The sequence below is a fragment of the Toxotes jaculatrix genome, chromosome 13 (genome assembly GCF_017976425.1).
Source record: "Toxotes jaculatrix isolate fToxJac2 chromosome 13, fToxJac2.pri, whole genome shotgun sequence".
NCBI classification, from domain to species: Eukaryota; Metazoa; Chordata; class Actinopteri; family Toxotidae; genus Toxotes; species Toxotes jaculatrix.
Window position 1 is genome coordinate 2405108 of NC_054406.1, and position 15257 is coordinate 2420364.

A 15257-nucleotide genomic window follows, 5' to 3' on the forward strand; every position below is an offset into this window, starting at 1 on the left:
TTGCTTGGTTTTCATAACATGATGAAGATAACACAAACCAGTGGCTACCTGTAAGGTACACAATAACGTGATCTGTAATCTTATGGCTTATAAATGGTGATGATGAAGTATACACTTTTAGAGGGCTAAAACATGTGTGGTGCTTTAACTGTCTGTCCAAAAATCCAAATCAAACACTGTTTTTGATGTGGATTTATGAAAGAGGTTTCACACATCAAGTTGTCAGAACAGAAATGGATTGTTGTTTTTGCTCACCACCTCACCCACCCCGCTGCTTGACAGCACCTGTGGCTGCAGTGGGACTCCGCCCTCAGCCTGTAGGATGGGTCCTCCAAAGTCACCCACGGTTGCTTGGAAATTTCCCCCAAAGAAACTGGACTGACCCATTCCTGTTCCCAACGAAAGGGGGTCTGCCACAGGATATCCAGTCTGTACCATTCCCACTCCTCCACAGGGGAGGTTCAAGTGAAGTCCCATTTGTGGACTCCCTCCCACAGAAACAGGTTGTACTGTTCCACTTTCTGGAGCCACCTGAGCAGCCTGATGCATGTTGAAGCCAGAATAAGACACTCCCATGGTATGGGATGGTAGCTGAAAAGCATGAGTTTCACTGGACGGAGTAGCAGCTCCAAAAGTGTGAGAAGGTGCCCCGGTGGAGGGCGCGAGGGTGGATCCAAATGGATTGCCAGGTAGGGCTGATGTTTCAGGAAGGGACAACCCTGCAACAGCCCCTGATCTGACCACAGGGCCAGACGACATGCCCCTGGCTTTGAAAGCGCCTGGGAAATCAGGAAAAGTAATCGGAGGATGGAGAGACGAGGGGAGGGAGGGAGGGAGGGAGGGATATATAGTTCCAAGTATTCCAGCAAAGAGAAAATGCACCAAAGCAGAGCAGAGAGAGGGGTGAGAAGAGTTATATATTCACTGGTTAATATACACTAGTTTCTATCCAGGGTATAGTAGGTCACTAATGCTCACACACACACACATACACATACATAACAACATCTATACACTACAGCAAGACCACGGGGCAGGGGTGGCTAGGCAAAACACATGATCACAATAAGCTTTTCCATACAACCCTATTGATAAATATTTATTTGTCAGTCATACTGTCCCCACCCCTCTCTGTCTCTCTCTGTCTCTCTCTGGACATCAGCTGAACCGTAGTGGAATGAGTTTCTAACATCACTGAGTGACTGATGTTTGAATGTCAGTGATTTGTCAGTCTCGGACGTTGGCCACGCATCCATCTGAATCAAGCGAACCACAAATAATTCCACATGAAGCTTTCACCAAAAACGGCATTTTTCACCCAGAGTGAAACATTTGTCTGTCCTTACCAATGGCTTGTGTCTGTGCAGCGAGTGTGTTGATGAGGGGGCGTTATTTGGGTTTGGGGTTAGAAGAAAATAAATCATCCAAGTCAACCAGCGATGCCCCCGCTGAACCCAAGAATGAAGCAGTCTTTCTATGTATCTCCTCTTCTTGTGTTGTTCGCTTTCCTGCAATAAAATAAAGGTCCAATTCTACTCTAAAAGGTGTTTTCTTTAGGTGACGGGTCAGGGAGGAAGAGAGAGCAAAGCGGAAGAGAAGGTTAATTGATTAAGACGGTTAGCCGACTGACTGATGGAGGATGGAGGTGAAATGAAGAAAATGGAGTAAAATGGTCACGCATGCAAATGGCCTTTAAATGTGCGCAAGAAAAGCATTAACACACACACTGTTTAGTTTTTAGAGTCACCACTGGACTCCTGTTGTTTAAAGACAAGCACGCATTTTAGCAGACTACTCAGAAAAAACGATTTAGTTGATTTAATCAGAGCGGAGCATTTTATTGTTGAATACAAAGCAGACCATGAGGGTTTACTCTTATGAGTAACGGATGGATCACAGAAATTCAGTTCAGACAGAGCGGAAATTGTGTTTTACCTGTGGCATTGCTAGTTGCATTGCTCGGTACACCCCAGGGATCGTTGGATTTTGACGCTCCATCTCCAAAGGGGTCACTAGATGGGGAGGAGTCTGTGGGTGGAGCTGGTGAACCCCATGCATCGTCTGTACTGGCTGCAGCTGAAAATACGTGGGTAAAGAGCACAGACAGGCTCAAACAGGACACAGTAGTATAGTGTGTAACAGTATATACAAACACATTCATGTACATGAGGCTCATTTCCCAGCTTTTTCCACACCTTTTAACCATATTGCCAACATACTGTCCACCACAGCTGGTGATGCTGGTTTTTGGTAGTTGTTGACTCAGCCCAGATTAAGTGAAACTTGAGTTTGAAATATTCCATTACGTAATTATGTCCCAAAAGTTCTCTGAATAAATCTGAAAGCATTTTTCATTTTGTTTGTCATTCTCACCTGGGGCTCCCCATGGGTCTTTGTCCGGTTTGGATGCATCCCCAAATGGATCAGAATTATCAGCAGGTGATGTGGCGCTTTCGCCATCTCCCCAGGGATCTGACCCGGCGGCAGGTGGAGAGCTGGCAGGGGCTCCCCACGCATCTCCACTGCCTTGGGGCGATCTCTCCAGAGGGGCACTGAAGGGATCTGAGGTGTCATCATTTGGTGCACTGGATGGCACTGTGAATGGGTCCTCTTTAGGTGGAGTTGTTGGTGAAGCAAAGGGGTCGTCTTTTGTAGGTTGAGATGGTGCAGAGAAAGGATCATCCTTGGATGGTGTTGTTGGTGCAGCAAAGGGGTCATCTTTAGTAGGTCTGGATGATGCAGAGAAAGGATCCTCTTTAGGTGGTGTTGTTGGAGCAACAAAGGGGTCATCTTCTGGAGGATTGGATGGTGCAGAGAAAGGATCCTCTTTGGGTGGTGTAATTGGTGCAGCAAAAGGGTCATTTTGAGCAGGTTTGGTTGGTGCAGAGAAAGGATCTTCTTTAGGCAGTGATGTGGGAGCTGTGAATGGGTCTTCTTTAGGGGGTGTTGATGCTGGTGCTGTGAAGGGGTCATCATTTGGGGTACTGAATGGATCATCTTTTGGGGTGTTAAAGGGATCGTCTTTTGGGGTGTTAAAGGGGTCGTCTTTTGGGGTGTTAAAGGGATCGTCTTTTGGGGTGTTGAAAGGATCGTCTTTTGGGGTGTTGAAAGGATCATCCTTTGGGGTGTTGAAAGGATCATCCTTTGGGGTGTTAAAGGGATCGTCTTTTGGGGTGCTGAAAGGATCATCTTTTGGGGTGTTAAAGGGATCGTCTTTTGGAGCACTGAATGGATCATCTTTGGGTGTATTAAATGGATCATTGTTAGATGAGCTAAAAGGATCTGCTTTATCTTTTGGAGTGACAAATGGATCCTCTTTGCCTTTGGGTGCATTGAAGGGGTCTGAACTTTCCTTGGGGGTGTTGAAAGGGTCATCTTTTGGTGCACTAAATGGATCGGGCCCATCTTTTGGTGCACTAAATGGATCGGGCCCATCTTTTGGTGCTGCAAAAGGATCTTCTCCATTCTTTGGTGCCGCAAATGGATCTTCAACACTTTCTGATGATGCAAACTGATCATCATCAGCTGTAGCTGGAGCAACCCAAGGATCACTGCTACCTGCTGTGTCAGTGGTGTCAGGTCTTGTAGGTGTACCCCATGGATCTGTGGCCTCTTTAGGTTCTTTGGGGGCCCCCCATGGGTCTGGTTTCACCTCCTCCTCCTCCTCCTCCTCTCCTCCCCAAACATCGGATTTAACCTCACCGCTTTTGCCTGCATCCTCCCATTTCAGCTCGTCGTCACTCATCTTAGCCTAAGATATTACAATAACACATTAGTAAACACAAACACTCACAAGACACCTACAGAATGACACAATAAATGGGCAGACAAATGTTGGGTAGACACACTGTAGTGGATACAGTGCCATTTGAGCCTCTCATTTACCCAATAATGTCTAAAATACTCTGCCATCCTGATACAAAATAAGTCTTTTTTATGAACAACAGATCTGGCTGAAGCAGAACAATGGAGGAGCACTGCTATTGCTGAGTGCTGCACTCGCCATATACTCACCCTTCTCTCTGCTTCTTTCTTCTCAGCTTCCTGCCTGAGCCGTTCCTCTTTGCGGGCAGTGAAGGAAGCGGTCAGGTCAGCCACTGAGGGTATGTTGTCTAAAGATGGAAGCCCTGTGGCCCCAGGAACATAGCATGGCTTGTAGTTAGGATCTTTGACGGTATCCGTGGATGAAGCTGTTTGGAAGGGATGGAAAAAATAGATTTGTGTAGGAGACACAGACAAGTAAAGAGAGTTGTATTAAAACTGTGATACTTTAGGACATAGAGCGCCCACCAGCAGAACTTTTTGACGTCTTCTCTCTGGTCTTGACAGCAAAATCTCTTTCCTGCTTTAGTTTCTCGTCATCCTCCATTAGAACAAGGACAACCTTAGCCTTCTCTCTCACGTTCACACCCTGGGACAGATATTACTGCATTAGACTTTGATTTGTCAATTTAAGTAAAATCCTATGTAAGCCTGAAAAACTTAAACCTGAAACAAAACCCAAATTTTACAGGTCATGTAATTCATGTAATTTCTTTGAGTTCTACATTTAGCCAAAAGAGAGAGAAAACAACAACAACAACAACAAAATAACAGATTAAAGCTGACTTAAGCCCTTTGAATGCAGCCAGGCCTGTAAATGAAAAGCACTGGTCCTCTGGAAAGCTTCTGAATCACAGTTTCCTAAAATGTGTTTGAGACAGAAAACATATTGAACTTGCTGTCATTCTTGTCGATGTATGTCGATATGGATTTTATAGAGCCAGTAATAGATAACCTTAATGCATATCATGCAACCATTTCAATTTCAATGACACTAAAAGGTTGAATGCTTTGTACATTATGAGGAAGCGTGTATAACCTGATCCTTGCCATCCTTCTCTACAAAGCGGTACTCTGTGAGGGCTTTGACGATGTAGATGTTGTCTTTCATTTTCAGGAGCACACGATCGTCACCAGTCTTTAACAGGTACTCCAGCAGTGTCAGGGACTAGCACGAAAAAAAAAAAAGACACGACATGGGATAAATTTATGTGAAACACGTGTGTGGCTGACAATAAAACGAAGTGGCGGTCCATACGGTTTTCAACATTTTTTTTGTTTTCTATCTGAATTCATATCACTATACAACAATGACAGGAACAAATGTGGAAACCAGTACAACTGATGAACAAATACAAAGGCACATGGCTGGCAAAGTTATGATGGTCTGTTCTGGCACTGAGTTTGTGACGTCAGTAAATTTAAAGCAGATGTAGTGCAGCTGCAGTTCACATCTTAAATGAGACCAGATAAATCAGTCATATTTATTAAAGATGTCTGCGGGGTTATACTGAGATAGCAGGCTGATACTGAGCTCTTATTACTTATTGGACATTGGCCATTCAGTGTCCTTCACCTTGAGATGTGATCTTCCCTGACTACAGCTGAGCAAACCAGCTAAGATCAACACAAAGCAGGAAGTGCTGATGTTCTTCAGTCAGCCCCTCCTCCTCCTCCTGTTCCTCACCTTGTGGATGTGTCGCCAGTTCTTGTCATCTTTCAGGCGTTTCCACAGCATCGTCATGATCTCGTTGCAGGCCACCACGTTGTAGGTCAGGTCGGAGATGTCAGCCATCTGAGAGCTGGATGGGCCCCATGGGTCATTAGATGTAGCCTCTCTCACCTGCAAAAGAAGCAAAGTGAGAACCGGCAGTGTGGTGGCGGCCTAAAAGTTGGAGATGTCAGCTTATGGAAAGAAAGCTGACAACTGGACATTCAGGGATTAGCAGCAGTGTAGCAAGTTCTCCTTGCTACCGTCTCCTTTCATCATGCCATTGAAAATGGATAGTAGTCAGTTCTGCTGGGATATAACTGATCATGTCTCACCAGATCAGCATTTTAGCGCAAAATGTGTGCCCACCTTTCCCTGACTTAAAAAGTTCAGGACTCATGAGAATGTCTCACTGTGACATAAGAACTCGTGTTTTCAGTGCTACATAAACCTTGAACTAGTGGTTTGTCCTGTTGATCTTTAACCTCTTTGTCCTTTCAAACTCACGCTAAGCTGAAAACAACTGTTCCAAGCCACAGGACTGTATTCAAATTTAGCTAAAAATAGCAATGTTTTCACAAAATGCCACGTGTCTATTGTGCAATATCAAGGTCTATAGAAAGATGCACAATACATCAACAGATTTTTGTCCTTCTTTGCCTTTCTAATAACTGCAAAATTTACCCCAAAATATTTAAAATGTCATCTTGAACCAAACTTAGTGAACCCAACAAGAAAAAAAATAATTTACTTTAGGTAACATTAGCAAGAGCTCACCAGCCACTTGAATCTAGTGTCTCTTACCTTGACCTCAGCCTCAGAGTAATTCTGGACCAGGTTCTTCAGCTGGCGGCGGAGCATAGAGGATGTCATGGTGTCTGCGGGGTGAGGTGGGGAATCAAACCACCGCGATCTGAGTCAGAGAAAACTTGTGAACAAAGAGTCGGCAGGCAGATCCGGACCAGAAACAACACATGCACATTAAAACCTTCATACCTTTTCGTAAAACTTGGCTGTGCTGTCAAAGTCTAATTCTGAAGTTGCTTGCGTGCAGTTGCTGGCTCAGTGAGCATTCATCCTGCTGGTCTCTCTTCCCCCTGACTGCATTGGCTTGTCTCAGGATGTCGGAAACCAGATCCTGGCGCTGCAGGAAGGAACCAGTCAACATAAAAAAAAGAGCTGAGGCAAGAGATGGCACTGACTGACAATGGCAACAACACAATTATGAATGCGTGACTGCAGAGCTGGAGTATAGGTGGTGGAGGTGGCGGCTTGTATCCGTGTGTCAGTTTGACATGATCACTGCGACAAGCACAGATCCTCATCTGGTTTAGCTATGTGGCTAAGCTACAAGCTAGTTAGCTGCCAGCATCCTGGTGTGAGAAAATATGAGCTAAAACCTCATTTACAACCCAAGAGGGTAATCAATGTGAGCCAAACGTGAGCAACTGTAAGTCGACGTGCTTATGAATCACGTATCTGTCAGGAGTCACGCTTCGTCTTTTCAGGACCTCGGAGAGCGACTGAAGACGGACAGCAACCGTCAATATGGCTAACGGCCGAGCCGTGCTGTCAAAGCCAGCGAGAATCGGCTTAAACATCAGACCTTAGCGACCAAAACGAAGGGTCATGTTTCAAGAAACAGGCGCTGCTTTTAGTTCAAAGTATCACCCACTGACCTCGCGTGTCTTCGTGTCTTAAAAATGCGTATTTACAGCAGAAAATAAAGCACTAACGGCCGAGCGGATCTTCAGGAACCTTCGAGGAGACGACACGACGCGGCGGTTTCCGCTTCCGCAGCTTTCAGCACCTGCAAAGCTGTGTTGCCAGATCTGACTGACAGAACGAAGCCAAATCAGAGCCTGGGACCCGCTCAGATACACAGAATATCAGCATAATTAAATGGTTTTCACCCCCTACGAAGTCTTTTTGATTATATCACCTTAAAATTAAAATTCTTATGTGAAAAGATTTAACTTTTACAGGAAGTTCAATGTTGCCAGGACTCAGTGTTACCCGTGGGTTATTAAACTGAGCCGCATTTTTTAGCCTATATTTGTTTACATTTCGGAAAATCAAGTAAGACGAATTAGCTATTATAAGCACATGTTTGCTATGTACCATTGGATATATTTACAGCTACCAATGAATTATTCCTAAACGGAAGAAAACTTAAAAACATGATGATTTTCAAGCAAGTTCTGAAGCGTGTTTTTCCTGTGATTTCAAAGCGGATTTATGGATGTTTCCACGACGGACATTAGAGGTAATAAGATATGAAGTTGCACAGAATTCAATAATATTTGTATCGTCTTTTGACTTTGTGTTCAGATTTGAATTAGTTTTGATGAATGCTGCCAGATTTGATTGACAGAAGCAGCCCAAATACATTTTTACTTTTCCAAATCCCTCACGAATATTTTTTTCTTGCTAAACACCTATTTCTTTCATCCAGTCGAGGATCTTTTATCCTGAGCCTGACTGGAAAATAATAATAATACATATTTTTTTTCCCTATAAAATAATAAATAAAAATATTAGGACAGTAAAGTAGCGTTAAAACATTTATGATGCATTGGGTTACGGTGTTTGCTTTAACTAACAAGCATGCACACGCGCGCGTGCACACACACACACACACACACACACACATACACACACGCAAGAAGACCCGAATAAATGAGTCACAACCACAACTCCCACATCAATAACAGTCGAGTCAAGATGGCGGCCGAGGGCGAGTACGAGTCGATCCTGTGCGTTAAACCAGATGTCAACGTTTACCGCATCCCGCCGCGAGCTTCGAACCGCGCATACAGGTAAGGAAACCACCGTCGGCCGCTAACGGCGCCGTCAAATATGGTGTAACGGTGCTCGGTGTCGCTCGGTGCGGGCATTTCACTTTCACTGCTCGCTGCCAGTAGTTGCATGCTTTCAAAGTACGACGAGGGAGCACTGGCTTTATGCTGTGCTTCCACCGGCAGCGGGGGTGAAAATACATTTCCGTTTGTTGTTTTGTTTTTGTTTTTTTTTGTAAAGAGACGGCTGAAGGCTGCTGCTTTGGTGTGTTTTCTGCGCCGCCTTGTTGTTGAGAGCAGCTGAGCTGTCACAGATGTGACGGGGGTATTTGTCATCATGCCGGGTCGATACGGGCGGTTTGCCAGGACAGTCCCACTCTCCTGGGTGGCAGCTCGGATCTCCTGCTCAAGCACCGATGAACTGGGAAGCTACGTGTTTTTTTTTTTTTCCAGGGATCTTTGCTTGAGACTGATCATCTCAGATTAAAAGTTTATGCCCACCCTGCGGTTCACTTCACTGGCACGGTCTGTAAACACTGTCTGGACAGGGCAGGGAAGGAAATCATAGACCTGCCATGGATTTATTAAAATACTTTTTAAAACGACCGTTATCACCCTGAATTATACGGTGTGGCACCTTTGAGATATTACTTACTACAGAATAGAGATTTTAGAGAGAGATTAATGCAAGTGTGTGTGTGTGTGTGTTGAGCCTTAGCCCCTGGACTGGTTGATTAATCAATGAATCCAATGCTTTTGTTTGTCATACATGAGAGTTAAACGTTAAACTGTTTCTGCAGGGCTGCTGACTGGAAGCTGGATGCTCCGGACTGGTCCGGTCGAATGAGGATCACAGCCAAGGGCAAAGTGGCATACATCAAACTGGAGGACAAAGTCTCAGGTGTCGTCTTATTGTTTATTATACTTAAACCTGCATTAAGCATTCTGGGCCCCTGCGACTCTAACCCTGATGGGCTGAACTTGGGAGGATGCAATGTTTTGTTCACTGTTTTGAAGCACGGTTTCACTGTTTTGCGGTTGTCACCTGGTTCCACTGCTCTCTGGTCCTGCAGGTGAGCTGTTTGCCCAGGCTCCGGTTAAGGAGTATCCCGGTGTTGCAGTGGAAACGGTCAGCGACTCCAGCCGATACTTTGTTCTGCGGATACAGGATGACAACGGTGCGGATGAGAGAGTTATGAAAACGACTTTAAATTACTTTTGGTCCACACAACTGCAGACCAGACTCTAAATCCCCTATTAATGTGGTGATTTGAGGTATTTTATGTTAATCTCCTGCCACCAGGTCGCAGTGCTTTCATCGGAGTTGGCTTCGGGGACCGAGGGGACGCCTTTGACTTTAACGTTTCTTTGCAGGACCATTTCAAGTAAGCAGTGGCTGGGTGATTTTAGGGTCACACTGGGAAAACCTTCCCTGCCTTGTAATGTAGTGGCAGGCGGCTGTGCTTTGAGTCCTTTCATTATTATTATGATTAAAGAAACGTCCAGACTCTCATACTTTTAAAATTTAAGCTTATCTTAAAGTGAGTTCATCCTGAGCTTTCCTATAAATGTTTGCTCATCAAAAGCCAGTTTTGATGGATCCCTTTCTTCCTTACTGCAAACGTCTGCATCACACACAGTCCGTGCCAGAGCAGGTTGTTGTTGTCGAGAGGTGTTTGTGAGCTGTATGCTGTAAAAACTGCTGAGCTGCATTGTTTATTTCTGTATCGGTGCTGATGGTGTGTGTATGTGTCTCCCCCTCCCTGCAGATGGGTGAAACAGGAGAATGAAATCAGTAAAAGTGCCCAGCTCGGGGATTCAGGACCTAAACTGGACTTGGGCTTCAAGGAGGGACAGACCATCACACTCAACATAGGGGTGAAAACCAGTTTCTCTTTGTAACTTGGTTAACCCGAATGGTTAAAACTCAAATATGAAGAGATAAAGTTCATCTTGTCTCATTAGCTTTTTTCTTTTCTCCGTCTTCAGCAGGGTAAAAAGAGGGATAAGCCCCGCCCACAAAGCTCAGGTGGGTTCGGACTCCTCCCACCACCACCTGGAGGCAAGATAGCCCCTCCGCCTTTGTCAGGCTCATCCAATCACAACATAGTCCCCCAGACCGGAGGCATGGCAACAGGTAAATGGCACCAACATGAACCTACTGTACTTTTAAGCTGCACCAGGCTGTGCCTAAATGTAAATCACTTTCTGTGCATCAGCATTTCGTACCAGTGAACCATCGCAGCCAACACAGGAAATTTACTGTGGACAAATCAAGAAAATTACATTTCAAGCTGACATTGTTTTAATTTGTGGCGTGGGAGGCTCCTATCTAAGTATCGCTCTGTTTCAGGCCAATATGACTGTGTTTCCTATCAGAATCGTGCCTTGTGCAGCTTTGACCTATAGGAGTGACTGTGTTAATTAGAGGCTGTTAAATGAAAATTAACTGTTTATTCTTCCTGTGTGACTCTTTGTCTCCGACAGGCTGCCTGTTGGAGCTGGACAGCAGTAACTCTAACACAGTGGTTCAGTCAAACCCTAGTTCAGATCTTTGGGGAGACTTCTCTGCTCCTGCAAGGTAGAAAACTAACTTTCTGTAATATACACTATGTGGCCAGAAGTATGTGGACACCCAGCTAGCAGGGATTTGCTCTCATTTAGCCACGAGCGACTTTGGTGAGGCCCGGTGCAGATGTTAGGTGACAATGGGTCTGGTTTACAGGTGGCGTTTCATCTGAAAGCTGTTGGGTGAGGCTGAGGTCAGGCCAGTCAAGTTTTCCCACACCAAAGTATCTTTACAGAGAAATTTAAATTACATTATCAAAATTAAAATAAAATGAGTAAATAACTGTAATTAAATAAAGCAGTCACCGAGTCATGTTGATGATAAAGGGGATTCAAATGTGCTTATAAAAGGCAGATCTTAAAAGGGGATTAAAATGGTGATATTACCTGTCAGTGACGCTTCCACAGCGTAGCAGCAGCAAAAAGTGTGTGGAAATGTGTGTCTGCATACTTTTGGCCATATAGTTTGTTTTTCCCATTTAGCCAAGTATTGATACTTTCTACATTACTGTCAGTCATTTTCACAGCAAATCACTGTCTTCAATTTATAGTAACTGCCTGAAAATATTTATAATTTGTAGTAAGAAAGGTAAACATGCAAAACACTGGAAAATTATCCTTTAATAACTGATATAACGTCATGTAGGGAAAAAAAACTGACCTCAGATCATGTGTGTTTTCAGCTCTGTTCCACCTCCATCCCGACCACAGAACACCGCAAACTGGATCCAGTTCTGAGTCATCGGCGGCCGCGTCGGTTGTGATTTCCATCTCACCTGCATCTGTGTCCGTAGCTTCCTGTGCGTCACACTGAGAGTAACTCCCACACCCTGATCCCAAAGCAGAGGCGTGAAACACCACAGAGCTGTAGAAACAACACATAACATCATTTCACTCAGAGAGAGTCATAGTTCTTTCAGATATTCCAGGCAGGAAATGAAGCATTAATATGTTAAAGCCATTACTTGATATGAGCCATTTCCAGAAATGTTTAAGGGCTATGTGTGACGTCCTGAGCAGCAGGTGTTCCTCTGTTATGTGTCAGCATCTCCTCCCCAGTAGATGGCTCTCTGAGCAGAGCTTTAGCTTTGATCTGGAATGTTTTTGTCACAGCAGCAGCGCTCCCTGCAGGCACTGCAGAGTACTACATCTCAAGAAAAGGCACCAGTGCTCACAGCAACCTACTAAGAATCAAAGTAGGCCAAAAGAGTTTTTGCTGAGTAATTACAACTTGTTTCAGTATAAGCCCTAACATTATGTTCTTTTTTTTTTTAAAGCTTGATTTTAAGACTCGTTTCCATTCTCACACTGTGAACCGTGGAGTCGCGCAGCTTTGTCTTCAGGCTGGAGGAAACCTGTCAGTCTAGATCAAATGATTAGGTTTTCTCTATTGGATATGAAAACTTATCTACATATTTATTGAGACAAGAATAAGAAACTATGAACTGTGCAGTATTTTAGTGTGTTTCCAGAATCAGTGAGCTCACTTAAAAATGAGGCGACATATGGTTCAGACAAATACACCGGGGACATTAAAATTCCTCCCTGGCTTATTAAATCTATAGATTTATGTTTACAATGTAAAATCATATATGTTTACTACTGGGTGCTTATTGTCATCAACTTTATTTTGTTGCAACAATGAAATTAGCGGCCAAATCCAGACATGCTTTCATTACTTTCATTTATTTACAGATTTTACTGTATTTTTAAAGAACTGAATAAGAATTAAAGAATTAAATGTGACATATCTTTTTGCTGAAATTGGGGATGGGAGTGTTGAGGTAAATTAAAACTACTTAAATACTTAGTGGCCTTCTTTGCCCTAATACATTTTTTGACCTCCCGTACAAACAGTGTCTCAATCCCAGTGAACTTGCCCGTTTCCAGAAATGTTGAAATGAATAAATGAGGCGAATCAGAGCAGGAATGCAAAGAACTGGACTCCATATCAGAAAATCCTAAACATCACATGATGGTTAGTCATAGCATAAAGTCATAGCATAAAGACTGTAAACAGGGAAACGATTAGCCTGGCTCTGTCTGAACGTAATAAAATCCATTGACCTGCATCTCTAAAGCTCTCTAATTAAAGTTACATTTAGTTTCTTTATTTTCCAAAAAGTTGATCTGTTCCATTCATTTATTAGTGTGTCATTTATTAGATGATCCTAAATGATGTGGTTTATTTCACACTGTAAAGCAAAAACAAACCTGAACCCATGTGCGTTGTTTGAGATCTGAACACATCAGTCTCAGGACTGAAGGCGGGAAAAACAGAATCTGATGATTGTTACTTCATCTGATGAATGTCTTAATGGCAGCAAATGATATGTTAATCTAAGGCTTTGGCTGATTGTGAACTTAGTGTTTACGGGACTGTGACATATGAATTGTTGTAAACATTTGACTGTGAATTCATTTTGTTTGCATAGATTTTTAAGGTTTGCTGTGATCAAATCACATGAACTGTATTTAACTGGCATTAAGATATAGGGCTGATTGATATATGTTGACCTGTGTGCCGTGTTTACATTTCTCATATTGCTGGCTAAAATATAAAAAAAAAAATGTCTCCCACTTCTCACTCATTCCACGCTGGCTGTTAAATCACTGGACTAACACTTTTTTATTTTATTATCAGATTTATGACCAATTTAACGAGAAAGAGGCAATAAATCCTTTCAAAGGATGCGTGATGACTTCTCCTTAATGTAAATACTTTAAGCACTTACACAACATCAGTGTGACTGTATTTCTTTCTGGTATAATCTGAATTATTTCTCTCCTGCTAGACTTCAAACAGGGTTATTTTCACACACAGGTGCAGCCTGCACTACCTGCCTCCACATACCTGAAGGACCCAAACACCCCCTCCACCACTGACTCTGACTGCTGCATGAAGCTGGTTGAGGAAAACAGAGAAACAGTCACAGTAGACGTGAGAAATATTGTGTGACGTCAGGATATTACTGAATTGAGCAAGAGCTTTTAGCTCTGCTGACAGTCAGAAAAAGAGAGCAGCGGACAGCTGGACGGACAGACTACTGACAGACTACTGAGCCTCCGAGCTCCGTCAGGAACACGATTCATCTTCCTCTCTTCACCTCTGAGGTCATTTTAGCGCTTTGGTATTTGTCTCTGTCAAACACAGTTGTGACAGCGCTGAACATGTCCGATCGCAGGTCTGTAGGCTTGGACTCTGTGCATGTGTTTCAGAGCGCAGACTTGTTCTGAATGTGCCGTATGCGAACTTAAGGCCGTGTTATACACACTCATCAGCACACCACACTGCATGATCTGGGTCAGCTCCCGCTCTGTGACCCACGCGGAGCAGCACGTCTCTCCAAAGCACCATCACGTGTGACATTTTGATGGATTCATCTGGATCTGTGCCCCGGCGGAACGTAAATGACACAGGAATTCAGACATTTAATACACCTGATATCTCTGCATGCTCGCCCAAGGTTTAGTTTCCTTTTCCAGGGAACCTTCCCATCCATCATCATCAGTGATCATCCGCGTACGGAGGATCAGATTTAAAGGTTCAGCCCGCAGCTCAAAGACAAACTGTACAATGCTCAACTACAAAGTGGTGTTAGCTCCAGAATGCTAAGATGCTAACATGTCGATGTTAAGAAGGTATCAGCTTTAGCTCCGTTCGTCTTAGCTTGGTGTGTTAGCATGCTAAAGTCTGATAAATAATAAAGGCAAAGGATCACAGAGGAAGTCATAAGGGTTTCTCCATGAATGCATGTCTGTCTGTCTGTCTGACCTTGGACAGACGGACAAACAGACAGAGACTTAGACGGCCAACACACTCCAGGAGGACTTAGGTCACAAAGTCTAATCTTAGCTTAGCATCACGTTCAAAGCGACAAACATCAGCACTTCATAAACCGACTAGACAAGTAAATTTTTTTATTTGGCTCGAAGCTGTGAGAACAAGAGCTCAAAGCCGGAGCCCAGAGACTCCGAGCACTCGTTACAGGAGTATGTTTGCCTCCTTCAGATCCAAACAAGGTACCAGTGTGTGTTCGTGTGCTGGAGGAAAACTCAGACGCCAGCTGTTCAGAACTGGCCTTATCACGCAGGTGAATGGAAAAGTTTCCCCTGTGAGACATTCAAAGCGCTGCACCTGGCTGTGTACAAATAAAAAGTCACTGTGTGGAAAAAATGAAGTTAAAACCTTCTTTACGTACTCACCTCTGCACATTTGGCCAATCACTCATCAGAGTTGGACACAACAAACTTTTTAGTTTACTGACAGGTCAAAAGGGCAGGTGAAGCTGAAGGGGAATTTGCAGTGCGCCCTCTGCTGGACAACAGGCAAACTACTTCAGCTACCTGTGCTCATA

The 15257-nt window shown here is 43.9% G+C and overlaps 2 protein-coding genes across 3 annotated transcripts; one reads left to right on the forward strand and one right to left on the reverse strand.

Moving 5' to 3' along the window:
- Positions 1–666: 666 nt before the first annotated feature.
- Positions 667–11647, reverse strand: LOC121191965 (epsin-1-like). Its single transcript, XM_041053472.1, has 11 exons — positions 11561–11647; positions 6530–6677; positions 6338–6446; positions 5510–5665; positions 4862–4990; positions 4291–4411; positions 4015–4190; positions 2374–3751; positions 1936–2076; positions 1347–1508; positions 667–779 (listed from the first exon to the last, which is right to left on the reverse strand). The coding sequence occupies exons 3-10, from the start codon at positions 6404–6406 to the stop codon at positions 1390–1392; spliced, it is 2289 nt and encodes a 762-aa protein (XP_040909406.1). The 5' UTR covers positions 6407–6446; positions 6530–6677; positions 11561–11647; the 3' UTR covers positions 667–779; positions 1347–1389.
- necap1 (NECAP endocytosis associated 1) lies at positions 8228–13593 on the forward strand. 2 transcript variants are annotated; one of them, XM_041053533.1, is made up of 8 exons: positions 8228–8352; positions 9132–9232; positions 9405–9509; positions 9635–9716; positions 10101–10209; positions 10321–10468; positions 10819–10912; positions 11583–13593. In XM_041053533.1, exons 1-8 carry the CDS (start codon positions 8258–8260, stop codon positions 11635–11637), a joined length of 789 nt encoding a protein of 262 aa, XP_040909467.1. In that variant the 5' UTR covers positions 8228–8257; the 3' UTR covers positions 11638–13593. The 2 variants fall into 2 exon arrangements, with proteins under 2 accessions (XP_040909467.1, XP_040909466.1); XM_041053532.1 differs by having other exon boundaries at positions 8245–8352; positions 10324–10468.
- The last annotated feature ends 1664 nt before the right edge of the window (positions 13594–15257 follow it).